At 45.2% G+C, this 16967-nt stretch overlaps 1 protein-coding gene across 1 annotated transcript in view; it reads right to left on the bottom strand.

The window, feature by feature from the left end:
* Window positions 1-14960, bottom strand: part of tshz3b (teashirt zinc finger homeobox 3b) — a 32026-nt gene extending 17066 nt beyond the window's left edge. The window contains exon 1 of the mRNA XM_062390289.1: window positions 14495-14960. Within this exon, the coding sequence (XP_062246273.1) occupies window positions 14495-14534 (40 nt within the window). The 5' untranslated portion in view covers window positions 14535-14960. The remainder of the gene's footprint in view (window positions 1-14494) is intronic.
* Window positions 14961-16967: the final 2007 nt, after the last annotated feature.

Genomic DNA, 16967 nt, shown 5'->3' with positions numbered 1-16967 from the left:
GAGAGAGCCTGAATATAACCCGGGGCAGGGCTTGAGGCAAAATAAATCCTGGAAGAGTGCCAGAAAAGGTAGAAAGCAAAATGTTAAATGCTGACTGATGCTCTGTGTGCTGCTTCCATCTCTGTTCTCTCTATCTCTTCCTCTCTCCCTCTGTCTACCCCTTTGACTTTATCTCCAGTTCAAAATATGTGAGAATATAATTTATACCCTACACAAAAGTTTTTGGGTTTGTTCATTCCGATGCATCTATGACTTTTTTTACTTCAAGCCTTAAAATCATAAAAATGTTGTCTTTAACACGAACTACAGATATAAACACATAAATAAAAAGGTCTCCTCACACTTACTTGTACAGCAATGGAAATCAATGATAGCAACAAAAAAAAACATAAAGAAGAAAAAAGGAATAAATCAAAAAAAGAAAATCAAGTTATTTGCTGGTAGATAAGACACAGATGAGAGACAGCCTACTGGTATTTCATATTCTTACATTTTGAAGATAATAGACAGTGTGCTGATTTCCAGATTTCCATTACAGCTCCGCTCTGGCCTCTCGCTTGCTGGACCACAGTTTGTTTCTTGGACCACTCATCAGATGATCTTTTTCATTTTTTAGGGGTTTATTTCTTTCACGCTAATGCAACAGGTATCAATAACCAACAGAACTTTACTATCAATTAAAATGAACTTTTGATGATAATAAAGTGACAAATAGAAACCAGAAAGCCTGAAGCAACATTAAGGCCACCAATAACCTTGAATACCAACTAGTCCTCCAACCTAAACGACCACATCGGTCGACTGCTGCTACCATCGATACAACTCAAAGTTGTGTACCAGTGGCTGCAACATGTTTTCACTCATGTGCTTTTGTTGCCTAAACCTAACCACAGATGTGAGTCTTTCCAAAGCGTGATGTGACAGTTGTGAGCTTTGTGTGCCCACCATCTACCACAATCACTTCCTGGTCCCTCCATTGCTGCTAATACATGTAGCACCTCATTAATGCTGTGTCCTGCACATCGTAGAGGTACGAATGGAGCCAGTGTGTAAGAAAGTGACCAAGCATCTGCACCAGGAGACCTTCATGACCTTAACCGTTACGGTAACAATGAAGCTTTGGGTGAAGCATACCACCAGTTTTCCTCTGTTACCTTTTCAACAAGTAGTTACCGAACTGATCAGAAGGAGGCGAAACCTTGTAAATCTTTATAAATCTTATAAATCTTTAAATAGAGTGGATCTTCTCTTGGAGTTTGATCACTTCAGACCTGCTCAAATCAGCCGGTATGTGTAATATTAGATCATCTGGTTGCGTCTTCCTGTTTGTCTCTTTCTGTCTGTTTCACCCTGTGCGTGCATTTCTCTCTCCCATTCTGTTGTTATGTCTCACAGCCTGGCTGGTGGTGTTTACAGAACATTTGGCTCCATCGGTGCGCTCGCTCTGTATAAACTCCGGATAATAAATGGTGGTGAGAAAATGAGGGGTGTCAAAACAAGCAGGGACCCGGCATGGGAGATCAAAGATGTGACACGAGAGGAGAAGGCTGGAGATCCTATCTAATACTTCAGCACTGATGTAAATGCACATATGAAAGCTAAGCAGAGCGTTCAAGCAAAATGTACACACTCACACACACATTCACAATCTCATGTATGTACTCGTGTATATATCTTTGGAAACAAGATTTTTAGGTTTGTGTAAAAAGTAATAACCAATCCTTACCTAGCTAAGGAACAGATTTTTTCGATCACTTATGTTTTTAGCAGAGTTATAAATTATTCCTGTGCACAACAAAAAAAAGTGTTTTATAATCTGTACTCACGGTGCTTTTAAGTGGAACTGACAGCTGCAAAGGATACTCCCAATGGGGAGTCACACAGTAATGCCAGAATAACTAACTATCACACACACACACCATTTTTTTTGTTAGCAAAAATATACCGTGCCAGACTTCTGATGTTTTTGTAGGTTTAATGTTTTGAATTTTGTTCCTAATAGAAAAAACTAAGTAAAAGCCGAGCCTCAAGGTTCCGTTCCAGAGAAAATTAAAGGAAACTCACCTGTGGATTTTCACAATCTACTACAAATCCATGCTCAACACCCAAAAGTCTGAACAAGTGTGTCTCTTAAGAAAAGGGGATTCAAAGCTTTTATGAAACAACACAATGCTTACTTTAATTAAAAATTTGAAAAAGAACATTTCCTACTAGCAGTCAGCAGCTTGACAGACACAGGCCCGTCACACTGCAGAGCTACTGTCCCATGATGACAACAAGTGAGACAGGATAGCAGGTAGATGGTTTTTAGCACGATAGTTGAAGCATCCTGACACCTTAATGGGTTCTCTGTCTAAATCAGACATCAAGCTTCTGTCTCGTCACACTCGCCTCTCGTTCCTTCTTCCTTTTGTCTCCCTCGCGGTAAAATTCTCCAAAAAGAAGGAAAAAAACGTAAAATGTCAAAAAATAAGCCATCTCTGAAACATTGACAGAGCAGGGGCTTATCACTCAGTCTGGTCTATTGCTGCATAAGTGCGACTGGAGGTGACGGATGAATCCACACCAGTTTGAAGAGCTATTTCCTTCTCGCTGCCTTTGATTTTTTTTTTATCTCTTTTTAAATCCTTTCACTCCTTTTTCCCGCAGATCTCCTCCTAATTAATTAGAGCAGTGGCACTGACTAACAGGAGCGCTTGTTTTATCAGCACTCGTTCATTCCCCTCCTCTGTGGAAATGGGGGGGGGGGGGGGGGGGGGGGGTCAAAAGTTACTACAAAAAGGCAGTGACAGAAGCAAAAGCCCTCTTTTTCTCACCTTTTCTATTTTACCTCCTCCCCCTCTCTTCCTGGGCGAACCTAGGGCGAAGTGCCGGCAAGGGTCATATCTTTTTAATTATCTTTCCCTGCTTTGATTAATTATTCGGCGTGACAACGGCGTGTTCATAATGCTTTTCACCTGCCGCCGCTGACTGACGGCCCCTCTGTCGAACTCAAAAGCAAACAGCTGCTGCCATGATCGCCTAGCAACCGGCCGGTGATGGATGAGTACGAGAGATGGATGGCCACAATAAATCACCACATCTGCCTTGGCGCAGTAGAAGGCAGGGAAGAGTGAGAGAGATGGAAGAGAGCGAAGGAGGGAAGGGAAGAGAAGGGGGGGTATACCATATTATTTAAAATGATAACATAAGCGTGAAAGATTTTTGTGAGCAAAACATAGTTGTTGTTGTTCCCTCCTCTTTTTTTTCGACTTCCCATCTCTACTTCTACGTATCCTCTTGTTTTATGGATTCATTTCAGCTCAACTGCTCAAAAGGAACATCCGATAATCAATGAGGTGTTCGATTGTCTCGCTTTGACACAACCGTTCCATATCAAACGGTGCAGCTGATCCAGACTGTGGCATTAAATCACTTTGGACCACCACTGACACCAAGAGAACCTGTAAAACTGAAAACTTAAACGTTACACTTCACTGCAAACTGATCTGTGATCCGGTCACACCACATCTGTGATGGTGACCCAGACCGTGATTGAACGAAAGCATTGTGGAATTAAAAAAACATTTTACGTTGTAATATCATTGTATTGAAACACGGATATACATGTCACTGTAAGTGTGTTTGCTATGTCACTGTCTCATGTGCGCTGGCAGACAAGTCCTTGTTATGTATTGTGGCTGTTCGGTGAGAGGATGCCAAGGCTGCAGATCTTAGAGCCAATAACACATTTGTGCAAATGTCCAAACATAATCCAGCAACTGGAGCATTTTGGCCACGATCAGAAATGAACACAGCCACGATTCTTCCGTTGCCTACTTCAGACCAAATCATTAAAGGAATGCATGAAAGTCACCAGGAACAGCACTGGGCCGTGAGGCCGGGAGGTGATTGTGTCGTGTAGTCTGAACTCTTTGTTACATGACACTGTTTGACCCAAATAGACAGAATCCCCATACTACAAACGACGCTGATATAAAATGATCATTAGGCAGATTCAGCCTTCAAATAACTGCATCAGTCACAGAACGCTGTATGTAACTTATTTCATGACATTCATGTGTGAGGATAAGAACAGATACCCATCATCACCAGCGACCTTTGACCTTTTGTGTTTTTCATTTGTTGCACAGTTTTGGTCACTTCCTGTCTTCCCTCACTGTTGTGCTCCTTCCCTTCCTTTCTTGAGAACCTGACTGTCCCCTCTTCCTCCCACCCCCCCATTTACCTGCCACGTCCCAATAGACCCACACACACACACACACAAGCACGAAGCTGTGGCTCAGGTTACAGCTCTGTAGTGATCCAGTCTAAATAATATAGCAGTGATGAATGGCAGGGCCAGATTCATATCCATCAACGGGCTCTTTTTTTAAGGGGCATCCATCTTCTATAAGGCCTCCCTTTGAATCAGGGAAAAGTGAAGTGAGAGAGAGACTGCACTGCCCAAACCCTTGGGAAACCCTCGTGTGCAGTTGCGACTGGTTGTGCACGTCCACGAATGTGTGTGTTTGTGCGCATTAGATAAGACATTGTGACTGATACACGCCTGCAAGCAATCCCCCTGAACACACATAAGCATGTGTGAGACATACAGAGATTATTATTGACACACAAACACAAGTACATGCCTGCATATGCAGCAGGGAGATTAATGGAGGTGTGATTTACAATCTATAGTAATCTATCATGTGAAATGTGAGTAATTGTGTGTAAAATACTATTTAAAGTTGCTGTATAAATATCACATTCACATGCTGTTTTCCTCCCGATCACCCACAGGGGATATGGAAAGTGGCCCGAGCCCAAACATTAGTGAAACTAGTCCAGCCGATTCCTTCTTCCACCCCCCCCGCCTCTTTTCTTCGCACACACTCACTCATTCAGCACCAGTAATCCCCCCTCTCTCTGTTTCTCCCTCTCCTCCTCACTCTTCATCCCTCAATTCCTCCCTCCTTCCCCGGAGGACCTCAGAGGCAGAAGGAAGGAACTCGCCTAAACGCTGAAATACACATGTGATCTCGTATACACACAGAAACGTGTGCACACACACCGCTGTGCACGCACACATGTGAGGGTCTGGCAAAGCCCAGTTTGATAAATGACACACGTCATTGTGTCAGGAGAGAAGGGTTGGTCTGTGATGTATGGTGGGGACAATGAGAGGGGGAAATCGACTGTTTGGCAGTGAGACGGTGCTCGTCTATTCGCTGCTCTCCTCCTCTGGTTTCTGGAAACACGCACAACCCCCCCCCCCCCCCCCCCAGCATGCAACCAAACATACAGCACATGCATCCACGTAACTACTTTAAATACACCACATCAATGCACAGTCTAATACGTGAGCACCAGATAGCCACTCTGGCTGAGCGTGTTTGGAGCAAAGAAAAGGTTGCCCTGCTTTTTTCTTTTTTCAGTTACTCCTTTTTCTTTTTTCTTGTGCTCTCTCTTTCTTCTTATGCCTTTTTCTCACTTTATTTTCTTTCAAAAACCTTCACTTTCCCGGACTGAGTTACAGAGAGGAAGAGTTCATCGAGGAAAAAGAAAAAGAGAGAGAGAAGCAACTGCTGGTTGTGGGTAGGCAAGCGGCGAGAGGGGCGCAACAATATTAATCACAGTCCCGTTTGGCAACAGAGATACTAGTATTACAAATAAAACAGCCAAACCTAGACAAATAGCCTTTACATGGGGCTGTAACCTGAGCAGCCCCCAGCACCACCCTTAAACTTCTCATAAAGTGGAGAAACAGAGAAAGGCTTCTGCTTTGTATTTCTTCTTTTTTTCTCCCAATCTTCCTCACCGACTATCTTTCTCCTGCCTCTTTTCTTTCTTTGTCGTTAGCAGGCGAGTTGGCTGACATCTGCAGAGTGCATTTAAAGAGAAAAAAATGTGTCAGAGGAGTGTGATGCACTCTTTTGCATGCATGCACACACACACACACACGCTCACGCACGCAGGCGGCCCCCCTTGCTCGGTTTCATTAGCTCACTGGCAGGGTGGCACTTCTCAAGCTCATTACTGAGGAAGGATTTATGGCGCGGCAGCCAGTGGCGGAGAAAAGGCATCTGTCAATAATTGCAGGGAGCAGCAACTCCCATCTCCACCAGCTTTGAAATCTCATTAGGTATGCAGTTATCAGGCATAAAGATCAAAAACATTACTCAGCTCCGACAGAAACCGACCAAGAAACATTAATTAGCAACAGGCCCTCGCAGTATAAAATAAAACAGCCCTCTTCCCAGCTCCTCACATCTCTCTCACTTTTCTCGCTCTGTTCAGCATGGTCGACTCACCCTCTCTCTCTCTCTCTCTCTCTCTCTCTCTCTCTCATCTCTCTCTCTCTCTCTCTCTCTCCTCTCACCTGCCTTTCCTCTTAAACCTCCTTCAAACCACGCACGAAATAGAAACACACTCCGAGGTGAGTTTGCCACTCAATACACACCTCTACTTCCACATCCTTGTCAAGCTGTGCATTTCCTTGATTGACTCACAAACCTTGAGACAGACATAGACACAGTTGTGGTGTTGTGGAGGGTAACGATACTTTGCAGCCTTTGAAACAGATCAAACCGCCATGGAAGAATAGGACGGCCTTTTGGTAGTGACTGAGTGGTGACCATTCTGCCGACTGTGTTGGTGTGTGTGTGTGTGTGTGTGTGAGGAGAAAAGAGGAAGACGCTGTCAGTTTGAGAAGGATGTCAGTTCAGGCTGGCCCTGATTACCAGGGCCCGGGACGGGTCCTCACTGGCCCCCCTGCTTTTCATCAAAGCCACTGTCTCTCTCTCACTCTCCCTCTCTCTCCCTCTCTCTCTCTCTCACACACACACAAGCATGAACATGCACATAAACTCACACACAAACAAGACTGATGGCTGCCAGTCTTGTCTAGAGCCAAAGCCTCCGTGGGAAAGGGAAGCAAATGGCCCTGATAGTGTGAGCATGCACACAAACACACTCATACACACACTTTGCAGACATAAAGGCAACCCCCACTGAGGGTAAGAAGAAACCCAGACCTGGAGCCAAGCCCAGATGACACTCAAAAGACACACACACACACCTTGTCTTGACACTGTCTCATCCTCCTACTGGGCCTACAGTTCCCTACACACCATGAGCCCCTTTATTACACACAAATACACACACATTCCCCAGTTGTACATGCTAAAAAAGGGATTGAAAGAATGAGACAAAGATTATCCACCTTTCTTAATGATCAAAACCATAATTTAGTCTCTTTGTTTGATTGATATCAACTACATGACTTTATTCATGTTTTTGTGTTCTCTTTTGGCTTTCGAGCACAGATCTGTAATATAACTTGCAGTGGAATTTTAAGGAGTAAATACACGTACACCTGCCTTGCGTCAGTATATATGTGTTTGTGTGTGTGTGTGTGTGTGTCTGTGTGTGCGTGTGTGTGTGTGTGTGCGTGTGTGTGTGTGTGTGTGTTTGTGTGTGTGTAAAATCAAACTCATTTCACTCCAATCCCTGTTTAAGCATTTTTCTCAACATGGGCTCATCAGCCAATCAGACCACTGATCAAAGAGCCTCTGGCTGGGTTTGGACCAATAACCTTTGATTGCTATCATTACAGGCACACTTGACGTCTTTTCCATGGTTTCACTTTTTTTATTAAATTGAAGGAAGCACGAACCATGAATCTTATTCCGACACAAAACAGTAACATAATCGACAGTTTGATTCCCATTCGATATTTAAGCATTTTCATTATAACTATCAAATGTTTTACGCGAGAAATTGGGCCGCCCTCCTTCAGGGCTAAAATACACACTGGTATTTTATCATCTTTATTACATATATTTAAAGTTTTTTCAATTTGATTTTTTAAATCTTTTATTCTTCTTTTTATTTCCTGAGTTAACTCTTATTCTACGTATTAATCTTTATTGCATATTGGGCTTTTTTAGCACAGTGTGTGACCCTGCAATTCTGTGCATATATTTTATGATTGTGACAAATAAAAACTTTTGAATCACACACTTGCTTAGTGGAGTGTCAGCTATAGGGCATTATTAACAATAATATAATAAACATATTAAACCCTATTTGTCTCCTTTCCTTAATACATCTACGGTTTATGTCCTAAACTAAACTTTTGCCTAAAATAAAATTAAGAGAAAAAATATAGATACAGATGTAAATACTTGAGCTTATTTCTCTCCTCTACATGCAGCCACAATCCACTGCTCTCTTCTCACAAAACACTCTTTTGGGAGAAAGAGGAGAACAGGGAGGGGGTAGACAGAGAAGTGAGGGGGGGGGGGTGCAGGATGCAGTCTTGTGAGCCAATTTAAGAAATAACTGCTGATGCATCAGCTATTGACTGTTTGAGCGCTCGTGATAACGCTCAAGGCGAAACCGGGAGCAAAATGACAGCATCAACTGCCTGCAATAAAGTGCAGTGCGCCAGACCAAGGGAGCTCTAATTGACAGCTGTCAACCTAATGGGAGCCATGACGGAAGATTCTGGGAGAGGGAGGAAAAGAAACACTGTTTATAAACCATCAGCCACTTATCCTCAAGGAAGCTCTCGCTCCCCTCCCTCCATCCCGGCCTCCCTCCTTTCCCGTCTCTTTCTCTCGCTCTATGATTGTCATTTGTCTACTCGCTTGCTTTTCCATTCACTTCTACTTTCTCCTGCCCATGCTCATAATCTTTTTTTACAATCTCATTCCCTTTCTGTCTTTCCCCATGATAGAATACTTAACTATGCAACAGTTCCCCCACTTCATCCAGTACATTCTCTCCGTCTCTCTCTTGGTTCATTGTGGCAGAGCGTAGTGGGGCAGGAGCACAGAGAAAAGCAGAGGAAGGGCCATAACTAATCACAGTGTCAGTTAGCTGCCTGGGAAAGACTCACTCTGCACAAAGTAATGCAGGGAGCAGCACCGAGGCTGGGACGCCGACACTGACTGAAACAGAGAGTGCTGTCAGCTTAACATACGTGCAAAAGTTAGGAAACATGATCAGTTTTAGTCAGAGACGGCCTGCTGAGGGCAGGGAGAAATGTTTGGTGACTACAATTATATCCCACACACTATTCCATTCGTGCCAATAGTTAATGAAAAAGAGAAGAACGGCACCAAAAAGGAAAAGGAGAAACATCGTAAAACTCTCCCACCTGAAAACACTGCAACAAATGCATTGAGAAAAAGCTTGATGTGATCAGCAGATGAGGAATTAATGATAAAGCTTTGAAGTGGTGCTATTTAAATGTGTTCGCCTCATCATGAGGTTGTAGCAGACGACTTTCACTTCAGGTATCCGCTGTATTTCCTCTTTCAATTCTTTGACTTTGTCTTAAGGATCATTTTCTTTTGCGAAGTTATGTTCAAGAAGAATACTGTGAATTCTAGGCGCAAATGTCTTTGCGCCTAGAATTATCAAGAAAATGCAAAAGACATGTAGTTCCATTTATTTCTGTTACATGATGCAAAACGAGATAAATAAGCGCTGTATGAAAAATTAATAAATATAATAAATATATATTTCATCGCAACTTAACCTTTATTAGATTTATCGCAAATGTATTTAAAACAAGGTTTATTAGCTTCATTACCATGACCTGTTTCATCAGATCCCATTGGACGAGACAATGGGCTCTGATATGACATGCCAGTATATTATAATATGATATATACTATACATAATATATTTTCACTGTGGCCACCTCTCAATTGAAATGCATTTTAAAACAGCACATGTCTTGTACTCAATAAATAAAATATTCCATGTTAAAATGTTTGGTATATGCAGCTGAACAGCGTAAACATGTGTGTGTCTGCATTGTGCGTGTGTACCCGCGCCCTCCTATGAAACTGTGAACGCGTGTGTGTGTGTGTGTGAGCGAGCACATTTAAATGGGCCACTGCATCTCGACTTAGATCCACCGCGAGTGCAACGTTAACACACATCAAGCGTGATTAATCTCTCGCTCTCATCTACAATCAATCACACACTCACACTCGCAGACGTACACACACACACAAACGCGCGCACACACAGGGAGGCAGAGAAATCACAGAAATCAGCTGCTTTTCCTCCACGGCTGCCATCTATCTCCTGTAGGACAGAACCAGATCTGTCTTGATGTTAATATTTACATAAATCATGCTTAGCCTCTTTGGACACCATGCTGATGATAGGTGTTTCTGGAAAATCAACTCGGGTGAAAAATCCCCCCACTCTGGGAAAGTGTCATTGAGTAGCTAATAATGACCAGTGTCAACGTCATCAATCTGCAGCAGGCTCATAGGAGACAATATGCTTTTAAACACACAAAATCACACGTACACACGCACACACAAAGCTCTGTTAAGAGCATGCAGCTATTACGGCTAAACATCCTTCTTTTCAAATAACCTACATCGCTTTGAAACAGTAGATTGGTCGTTTCACATGTGAGGAAATGCTGTAATTATGTAGAATAAGGAATTATAAAAAAAGAACACAGGTAGAAAAATATACTATGTGTTTGATGTTAAGGCTTCCTCTCCTATAACAATGATCTGTTTGCTCGAGCCTGGCTTTGAAGGCAGCGGACAAAAGCCCGCTGCTCGCCTGAGCTTTGTCCTTCCCTGATGTCAGGAGCACTGAAAAAATAAATACCTCCGAAAATGGCGTGTGTGTGTGGTCATCCTGGCTTATCCATGTCCGCATGTGTGCGTGCGCACTCACACACACACTCACTCTCACACACACACACACACACACACACACACACACACACACACACATGCACTGTCAACATCTTAACATACAAATTTCTCTGGTCTGCTCCAAGAAACATCCTCACGGCTAATTCTAAGAGCGACCAGGATTAGCTTCTACCAATCGAGGGCCACTTATACACACACACCATGACACCGCTGTCCAAGCTCTCACCTGTGGTGGGGTGGGAACACTGGTAGAAGGTGTGAGTGGGTGGGGGTGAGGGTGAGGGGCAAATGAGGACGGTGTAAGATCAAGCTGATTACATCCAGCGACGCTGCAGACCTAATTGGCGAGCGTGACAGTGTGCGGAGCTTGTCATCTCCAATCATTAGGCCTGTCAGAGATCCATCAGATGCTCGGCTAATTAGGGGAACGCTAATGAAGCTGGCAAAACAACTCTTCTTTTTAGATGGCTGAGTGCGCTCCGTCGCCAGGTTGGGAAGAGTGTTTGTTAGTGGTGGCAGGGGAGGGAAGTAGAGAGTGTGGGATCACAGAAAGGACAGAGAAAGATGGAGAATTGTGGACGGCAGAGCCAATTGTTCATCTCCTTCTCTACAGCCGTAACCTAACAGAACCCTGTGGCAGAGCTTGGATGCGGTGACAGCGGAGCTCAACGTTCACGTGGAACCACATATGGTCTGATGTTGTAATAAACAAACATGTGAAAAGTTCCAAATCAGCAAAAGTAACGGAACTTTTCACTAAGCCCTCTGACCTTTAACAAGATTTACTAGTTTCTGTCATTTTAACACATTTGATGGTTGAATGAATCACGGCCTTTAACCGCAAGCCCATCAATAAGGCTTCATTGTGTAGGTGCAGGAGAGAGAGACCAAATCAGTGACATAAAGGGGAGGAAAAAGTGAAGAAAGAAAGAGATAGAATAAAACTAAAGCCCTCAGCCCATCCCCATCCCAAGCTCCTAATCACGGCCTATCATTTTGCCATCCTCCCATAACTCCTGCCATCAGTGTGGCGCAATCAATTTGTCATCACTTTTTGTGTGCCATGCAGTTCTCCTCAACCTTATAACTTGCAGCTGTGTGCCAGAGAGGGAGGGAGAGAGGGAGTAGGCGATGGAGGGAGGAAGAGGAGAAGGAAGAATGCCTCGTGTTTGTTCTTGTCCGCTCACCAAAGAAATAAATAACTCATTTTCTCACTGGCTCAATCCAGCTGAATAAAAAGACTTCCATCAATCTATCAATCCATCCATCCATCCATTGTTTTGCCCCCACCCATAGTGTCCATTAGCTAAAACATTTAGATCAAGCAAGGCACTGGGCTGAGAATACATAAGACGCTCTTTCTCTCCATCGTTCTCTCTCTCTCTCTCAGCCTCTGATTGAACATTAAGGCCATTGAATGTGGCTGTGAGAGGGCAGACAATTAAATCAAATATGAAACAGAGTCTGTGTGACGGCTCCTTCTGATGGAGCAAAACAGTCTCTGCCTCACGATTAGGCTAATAGTTCCATTTTTTTATTCCACTCCATACGCGCCTTTTAAAACAAGAATTGCCTTCTTGTTTATATGTAGCATAAAGTCATTGCAGCACGTCTTGTGTGCATGCGCCACTGCACTTATGTACTTACATGGGTTAAAGGTGTGTGTGTGAGTGTGTATGTGTGTGTGTGTGTGAGCACTGCTAGACTGAAGGTAACTGTGATGCTGCTCTTTCTCAAGAGTTAAACAAAGTTGAGCTTGGCTTATAATGAAATGTTAAAGGTCATGAATAAATTATTACACTTAGTGTTTCGAAGCCACATTACCGCATGCTACAGACAAACGAAGCATCAAAAATGTAAAGATCAAATAATCAAATTCGCATAATCCTATAGATCCTATATATAAAAAACTTGTAAATCATCACGAATCATAAGTCTTGAAAAATAATCTGATCTGAAGAAGAACGACGTTCCTCCACTTGAGTTGAAGCGTAAATTCCAATCTGAGTTAATTTCTTAATTTGTGTCAAATCCGAGGCAAAGAAAAAAACAATTGTAGAAAATTAAGCCTGATTAAAAAGGAAGAATAGAAACATTCAATTAAATGATGGCTAGAAGTTTTCAGGGCCAGACGTGACTTCAGCAGGGCCCCGCTTTGCTACCAGAGTGAGCGAGAGGGGGGAGCTGGAGGGAGGGGAGATTTATTGACACTTATCGGGAATGAACAGATCAAAGGCTCGGCCAGATGACAGGCGATCAATCAGGCATCAAATCAAAGATGGCAATTGTCCATTAAAGCTCTCTTCCAGTATGCACTGCCTCACCAGGCTGTGAAAGAACCTTTAGACAATAAGAAAAGTATTTCCCAGAAACCGAAGGGAAGGAGAAAAAGAAAACAGACCGAGCCCTGACGAAAAACAAGGCTGGTAGAAATTTCGCAGAGAGGTTTCTACATTAACGTCTCAGAGAAACAGAGAGCACAGACTGAGAACATGCTACGAGATAAGTGTTTATGAGAATAGCAGGGATAAAATACAACAAAAAAAATTAACAATATATTCAAACATTAAGAATTGCTGCTGAGAAGATTACAGCAGCACAATATTGTTACTGGTTTTGCCATCAAAACAATCTATTAGAGATATTAGAGAAACATTTCACTGAGAACAGTAACACAGATAGAAAGTTATGAGACAAGTGTGGCTACAGGATTTAACGTCCTGTAAATCAATGAGATATTTTAGACTTCAGATCAGATTTCCCCAAAAGAAGTCAAGCAAGCATTAGAGGCCTATGAGACAGTCAGCTGACCCTTGGGTTCCACCACACCTCTCCAGTACAGATCCTCACATGCCTCAGTCAAAGGAAGAAGAATGAGGAGGAAGACGAGAAGGAGGGTGCGCGAGGAGTGAAAAGAGGTAAGGGAAGATCTATAAAAGATTGAGTTCCCTGAGGCGAGGTGAAAACCAAGAGTGAGAAGGAAAAGGACTGGAAACTCTCACGCTGTCCCTCTCTCCTACAGGATGCATGTGCCAGTATAATGAGCGGCTGGACTGTGACTTGTAATAACAGGACAGTCCACTTTCACCATACTGTAAACCAAATGAAAAATACCAATCAAATCAAGAAATGATTTACTGAGTTAATCGTATCATTATTTCCCTTCTTTTTATCAGTAAATAAAAAATTGCACATCGCAGTTTTTAAAGCCTCAGCTGATGTCAACAAATATCTTGTTCCATTCAGCCAGTTAATCTCTGTTTGTTCAGCAAAGAAACAGAAGCAGAAAATGTTTTTTTTCTGAAAAGGGCATGTGTTGATATTTTTACTTGAAAAGTGACTGCGGCAATGAAAATATTTTACAAAACTGAATAAGTGCACATTACATCATGGACGACCTATTGATGGACTCAGAGAAAAAATATAAAACTTTGGAGTTAGGCGTCTTTGGAAATAAGGCAAATCCTGATCAGATGTTATAACAGAGGTATCGCTCGCTGTGATTATAATGTTATAATTACTGCCGAATTTCTAGTAGATATCAAATATGAAAGGGCAAAGTTGCGGTGAGGTCAGTGGAGCTGTGAAACGTACACGACGGGTGCTGGGTTTCTGCACTTTCACAGCTGGCTCGACAACAGAGGATGTTGTTGCAGTTACATAAATGTTTCTGTGTGGGTGAGGCAAATATCAATGAAAAGTAACTGAATGGGGGAGGCGGGGAGGAGGCGAGAGACACAAACAGAGAGAGAGAAGGGGAAGGAGAGAGAGTGAGAGTGGTAAACTGCATGCAGACCGGAGCCAGTGCGTACCTGCGGCGCGCCGCGGCGCTTGCTGCTTCCTCCGCGGCATGTCGGCTCCGGGGGCCCGGCGGGGAGTTCTCTGGCCCCGGTGGTCCGAGGCTGCCTGGGGAATCCGCGAAGCTTTGATACACAGTTTTGCCCCCCTGGGTGCGCGCTCAGGGCTCCCACATAGATCGGGGAGGGTGCCCGTCGGGAGGAGGGGTAATGTGCAGTTTTGGATCGCCAAAAGAAATCAAAGGAGAAAAGAGCCAGTAGATGCGAGGACAAGTAAAGAAAAAAAGGGGGAGAGAGGGGGGGCGGGAAACCAGCGTGACTCCCCCCGGCTGGCTGCTCACTCCGTCGGCGGCGCGGTCGCTCGCTCGCCCGCTCCGGCTTGGATGGACGCGGCGAGGGGCAGGAACAGAGGGGGCTCCGCGGTAGAAAAACACCAGGCGGAAGAAATTGTTAAAAAAGCACCGTACGCCTCCGTGGGATCCTCCGTTCGGCGTCGGGTGCTGCAACAGGCAAGCTTGGAGAGACAAAACCAAATGATCGCGTCAGTCAAAAGTCCGCAAACAAGGGGACAACACATCAAGAGCTGACACAACTGAAGCCCTGCGCCTCCTCTACGGTTCAACCTCTCCGCCGCTGATAGGCGTCACGTAGCTCCCTGTCTCTCTCTCTCTCTCTCCCTCGCTCTCTCTACCCCCACCCTTTCTGCCTCTCCTACCCCCCTGACTCTCTTGCCCCTCTCACTCCTTCTGTCATTCACCACCTTCTTCCAGCCCCGGCTATTGCGAGCCACCGGGGCAAAATCGCAAGCCCGTGGTTGTGTGGCTTTGAAACGTGCGTAATATCAGTCGTACTGCAGATGGGGAGAGGAGGGGAGCAGACATGCGGGCACATGGGAGGCACACACACACACACACACATATACAGTATCACTCACAAGCACGCGAATAGGCTGACAAGCGTGGTGGGAACGGGAATGCGCACACTTACTTCAGGGGCTGATCCTCCGCAGCACTATCCATGAGCTTTCCGGCAATCACGCGCAATTCAAAGCCAAGAGCTGGACCAGCTGAAACGTGCCCGAAAGCATCTCGTAAAAATCCATTCGCCTCTGGCAAGTCCTGACGGCGGTGTGAGGGGGAAAAACAAAGCCACATGCGGCTTTTTTTTCAGTTTGTTAATTCTCAGGAGCGATAGCGGAGGAGAAAAAGAGGAGGAGGAGGAGGAGGAGGAGGAGGGAAAAGGAGGAGGTTACGGCCGGGACTGGTCGCCCACACGCTGCCCTGCCTGGCACGACTCACGTTATTTTGTCCGAGAACGCTTTGAAAAATCCGCTGAGGGCAAGTCACTCAGTCGCTATCTACGCGTATGCACGTGTGGGCGTGCGTGCGGTTGTGTAGCTGCGCGCGCGTGTGTGCGTGAATCGATGAGATACGTGCTTGATTGGGTCTCCCTTGTTGTAATAATGTGCATGAGGAGGAGGAGGAGGAGGAGGTGACGGGCTCAGGCTGCTCCCATGCATGCAGGCTCGCTGGAGCGCACGGATCAGCCGAGTTCTGGCGCCCACTGCCAAACACTTAGTTGGCCGCTGACGGTACTTTTCTCCCCCTTTTTCCCTTCTTCACGCGGACTGATAGGAGCTATTTAAATCAGCCACGCAGCGAATCACACGCGTCTCCCCGCGCTGCACTCCGCTCTCCCTCCTGCGCCTCCAGTGACCGGAGAGGCGCAAACTCCTCAACGAGCGATGCCCCCCGTTATCGCCACTGACTGGAGTAAAGTACTTGTTTTCTTCACAGGTAAGCGCTAACACCTGGAGCTGCAAGTTATTCAGGTGTTTTTCTGGGGAGATGCCCTTGCTCCCCAACTTCTCTCGCAGTGATGGGTAAAAGTTTTGGGCTTCAAGTAAGTTGGTGAAGTGGATGAAAACAAAAATGTTATCCTGTCTTTTTCAGGCAATCCTCAGAGTGGCTCCGCGGGGGTGAGGGCAAAGGGATATACTGTCGGAGAGGGGATGGAGGAACAAGGGAGGGCACTAAAAGGGTGAGTTGCCAAAGGCTGTCTGTCTCTCTCCTCCTGTCCTCCTCTGCGCCAGATGTGGTGCTGCTGCGCCTCGTCTCTCACGCTCGTCAAAAGCCGGTGGAAACAGCCTTCCCCCCCGCGTCGGTTACCGTCGAGGGAATCCGATCTGCTCAGCGTCTCTCCTCCTCGTGCCGCTCCTCGTGTGGACCGGGGAGTCTCTCGCTTGCAGCGCCGTGCAGCGGGCTCGCAGGATGGGTCGGTGATTGGTGACTCTCCGCCGATCGAGGATGTTTTCGCTCGAATCTCGCCGCGACTCTGTGCGCCGCTCCACCACTGCGTGCCGTTAGATCCGCCCAAGCATCTGTCCGTCTTTCCATTGGCGCATCCATCAGTGTCACACACACACTCGCGCGCACACAGCTGCCGTGCTCGCATTCCTTGTGATGCTACAACAGACCCCCCTCCCCTC

This window comes from Platichthys flesus, chromosome 1, assembly GCF_949316205.1.
Source record: "Platichthys flesus chromosome 1, fPlaFle2.1, whole genome shotgun sequence".
Lineage (NCBI taxonomy): Eukaryota > Metazoa > Chordata > Actinopteri > Pleuronectiformes > Pleuronectidae > Platichthys > Platichthys flesus.
Note: the sequence above shows the minus strand (reverse complement) of the source record. Positions and strands in the feature narration are given on the sequence as shown.